Here is a 3932-nt window from a genome sequence, read left to right on the forward strand (position 1 = left end):
GCACTGTCAGCAGGATTTAGAGAAGTCTACCTTGCATATAACTGCATCCTTGGAGAAAAAATACACAAAAAAGGGAACAAATCAGCTGCAGGTACATTTCAGAGCACTGCCATGGCTATGGAGCCACAGAACCAATGGTTAAATCAACTGCCCTGAAGTAGCTTCAGTGTTTCTTCTCACTTTTCCCCAATTCAGTGATTATTCACTGCATTGTTCTGGAGGGAAGTTATGTCAGAAAATTCTCCAAAATCTACTCAGACTAAAATATGTTTACACTGACACACAGAATCACAGCTTCTCTTCTGGAATTGGTCTAATGGAAATATTTTTTAAAATCTTGGGCAATTTATCCTCAAAGCAGTGGTTTCTCCATTGCCTTTAGGAATCATTATTTCCTGACAGTATTTCCAGCCCTGCCACAGCTCAGCACCTGGAAAAGAAGGTGTCTGGAATGTCACCTGCCACATACCTGTGTATTTCACCAGCGTCCGGCCAGTGGATATCTCCCAGAGCTTAGCCACAGAGTCTTTCCCACTGGACAAAATATACTTGGAATTTTTGGAAAAAATAGCAGAACAGACTTCAGCTCCATCATGTGCCTTCTCAAAGGTGGTGATGCAGCGGTTGGAGACCCCATCCCAGAGTTTGATGCAGCCATCCTTGCTGCCTGTCACGTACATGTTGGCGCTGGCGTTGTAGTTGACGGAGCAGATGGCGTCCGTGTGCTGGTCCTGGGGGTTGCAGGACACGAAGCACTGGAAGGTGTTGATGTCGTACAGACGAAGGGTTGGGTGCTGGGTCCCCACCAGGATGAAATCCCCAGAAGGGTGGAAAGAAATGGAGCGTAACATCTCTGCTTCCTGTTGGGTTAAAAACACACGGCGGGGTAAGGAAAAAAGCTCAGCTGGAGGGCTTGGTGCTGGTGGTGGTAAAGTGCTAAAAACCTACTGGAACTATCAGCACAAAATGGAAAATGTTTCCTATGGGATTGAAATGACAGGCTGCCCCTGGCTGCATTGTTTTTGTCCTAGAGCAGCCTGCAGTGCCCCTTTTTTAGGATATCACACCCCCCAAGCCCACCACCTAATCCCAAACACCCCTCCAAATCAAAGATAACAGAACTGACTTCCACGTCAATTCAGATTAGAGTTGGTCTAATGAATAAAAAGCTGGCAGGTTCTAGACTTAAATACAAGTGCCTATGATGCACAGAATTAAGACACAATCTCTGTAAGGTCTGCAAATGTTGTGCCTGTGTGCTCCTGCACCCCCTGATCACCTGAGGCACAGATCAGCCCAAACCACCTCGGCACTCAGACATCTGAGCTTTGCCTGCTCTGAGCAGTATCTCACCTGGATGTATTTGAAGGCTCTTTTGGCAGAAGGTTTTGAATAATCAAACAATTTAAGTGTGTAGTCCCTTGAGCCAGAAGCCAGGATCTGTTCTGTTGGGTGGAAAGCTAAACACGTCACTTCATCCACGTGATCGTACAGAGTCCGGATCACCGGGTGGTTCTCCATGTTCTGCTGTGCTGTCTCATTCATCATGACCTACAAAGAATATTCAACATGTAGCTGCTCTTGGAAAATAAAGCAGGTTTTTGACAGGAAAAGTAGGTTTTAGGCTTGCCAGAGTGGCTGAACAGCAGCTCCTCTCTGACACGACCAGGCACACAATCTGTTCCCTTGGTTATCTGAAGGCCCTTTATAGGCCAACAAATAAGATTCCTGTGTCTTTATGAAGGTCAAAACAACTTGGCTCAAGGACAAACTACTTCAGTAGCAGAGAGCTGGTGCAAGAAAACATCACCTTCATAAACAGCCCAAAGCAAAACACTGACTGCTGGGAAGAATTGAGAGAATCTGCACTGAAACTGCAGCTCTCTGCTGAGAATCTGGTGTGTGCTCTGTGCAAAAAAATCCCACTTTTCATTGCCACGTGATAACTGCCTTAGATAAAGCAAATCAATGTGTGAAACAGTTCTGAAACATCCAGTGAAAACACAGGTGGCCAGGGGGGCTGCAAGGCCACAGGTGGGTTTAACATGAACTGTGCTCAGACATTACAGCCACGATCAGCACCCAGCAAAAGCCACTCCTGGCTTAGTTCTCTCCCTGCTGCCAGGGGTGACACCAGTGTCCTTGCCCTGGTTCTTCTTCCTTCAAAGGGACTTTATGAGCAGCTGCTGGAGTAGGCAATATGTTGAGACAGGTATTTAGTCCAAACCACTGAGGCAACCACAAGGTACAGATATGAAATGGAGAGAACTCCCAGAGTGGTTACAACCCATTATCCCAATGGGCATGGCATGGACAGGATGCTAAAAGTGATTACAATCCATTATCCCAATGGGCATATCATGGACAGGATTTCAATTGACTACAATTCATTATCTCAATGGGCATGGCATGGACACAATTCCCAGGGTGGTTACAATCTATTATCTCAATAGACATGGCATGGACAGGATTCCCAGCATGGTACAAACCCCTTACCTCAATAAGCATGGCACAGACAGGATTCCCAGCATGGTACGACCCCTTACCTCGATGGGCATGGCGCTCTTGGCCAGCATCCTCTCGGTGTCCAGGATTTTGATGGAGGCATCGGCCGAGCCCGTGGCTATCAGCTGCCCGTCCCTGCTGTAGGTGGCCACACGGCAGGGTCCCTTGTGGGATGTCACGTAGCAGGTCTCGTACTCGGAGGCCTCGGGGGACATGGTCTGCACGTCGGCGTCGAACTCCAGGTCGATGCCGGTGCCCGGCGCCACGGTGTCCGAGCGGCCGATGGCGTACTGCACGGCACTGTCATCGTTCTCCATGCCTGGGGACAGCAGGGGGGCACTCAGCACTGCCAGCCTGCTCCTCAGAGCCTGACACGCCCCAGGGAGCGCCTGGGAAAGGCAGCCCTGGGGGGAGAGCTGAGCTGGCAGAGCAGGTTGGGTGCCACAGCTCTGGGGAGGAGTGAGGGGCTGGAGCAGGGGCTGGAGCAGGCACAGCTCCTCAGGAGCTCTGGGAATACCCCAGTGAGGATTGGGAAGGGCTGATCAATGCTCTGGGAATTTATCAGATTGGGAAGGGCTGATCAATGCTCTGGGAATACCCCAGTGAGGATTGGGAAGTGCTGATCAATGCACTGACAATCAGTCACTGACCACGCACAGGCCTGTGGTCACAGAGGAGCAACAAGCCCCAACACTGTTACATGAGTTTTAAAGTATAAAACCCAAAGTATTTACTGATTCTTTTCCTATTTTATTGCACTGAAGCCAAACTATCCCAGCACTGCAAGGGAAAAAACTTCCCAGACTTTTCTCTTCCAAGATGCAGCTACAGACCAGAGAGTTCAGCACTGGCAGTGGCAACAAGGCAGACACAAGAGTTTTCAGCCCAGTGGTGATCTTTTTGCTGCTTTCATCTGCTCATTTCAAGTCTAGAATTTGCATTTCAAACAGACACAAAGCTGCACAGATTTATACCCTCAGAACTCAGCTAGTTCAGGCAGCAGAACCAGTTGAGCTACACATGGTGTCATGGCCAGAGCTCTTCCAGGACTTGGCCAGCTTGTTCCAACAGCAGCTCAGGGGTTTCCCTGTTCTCCCCACACTGTGGCACTTCCAGAGGGAAGCACAGGGAGAGAACAGGTGACAGCCCTGCTCAGACCCCAGAGTGTGCAGCTGTTTCCTGAGGACTGATCTATAAAAGCCAGCAAAGATTGCCAATGGAAGGACCTGCTCCCTCTCCAACGCTGTCAGGAACAACCAGATTGGAATTATTTCTTTCTGAAGTCAGCAGAACCGTGAGGGTGAGACTTCCCCTCAGATCTGGGGGGTCAGCCATCCCATGCACTGGGGTGTTCTGCCACTCACCCAGAACCCTGAGAGTGCTTAGAGGAGTTTAAACAGATTTGAGCACCACTCAGGGATCTGGTT

General features: G+C 49.4%; 1 protein-coding gene across 1 annotated transcript in view; it reads right to left on the reverse strand.

Moving 5' to 3' along the window:
* The window catches only part of CSTF1 (cleavage stimulation factor subunit 1), a 7152-nt gene that overhangs the window by 2667 nt on the left and 553 nt on the right, over positions 1-3932 (reverse strand). The window contains exons 2-4 of the mRNA XM_005423633.3: positions 2547-2824; positions 1354-1551; positions 470-860 (exon numbers count right to left, since the gene is read on the reverse strand). Of these exons, the coding sequence (XP_005423690.1) occupies positions 470-860; positions 1354-1551; positions 2547-2824 (867 nt within the window). The remainder of the gene's footprint in view (positions 1-469; positions 861-1353; positions 1552-2546; positions 2825-3932) is intronic.

This window comes from Geospiza fortis, unplaced genomic scaffold (genome assembly GCF_000277835.1).
Source record: "Geospiza fortis unplaced genomic scaffold, GeoFor_1.0 scaffold361, whole genome shotgun sequence".
Lineage (NCBI taxonomy): Eukaryota > Metazoa > Chordata > Aves > Passeriformes > Thraupidae > Geospiza > Geospiza fortis.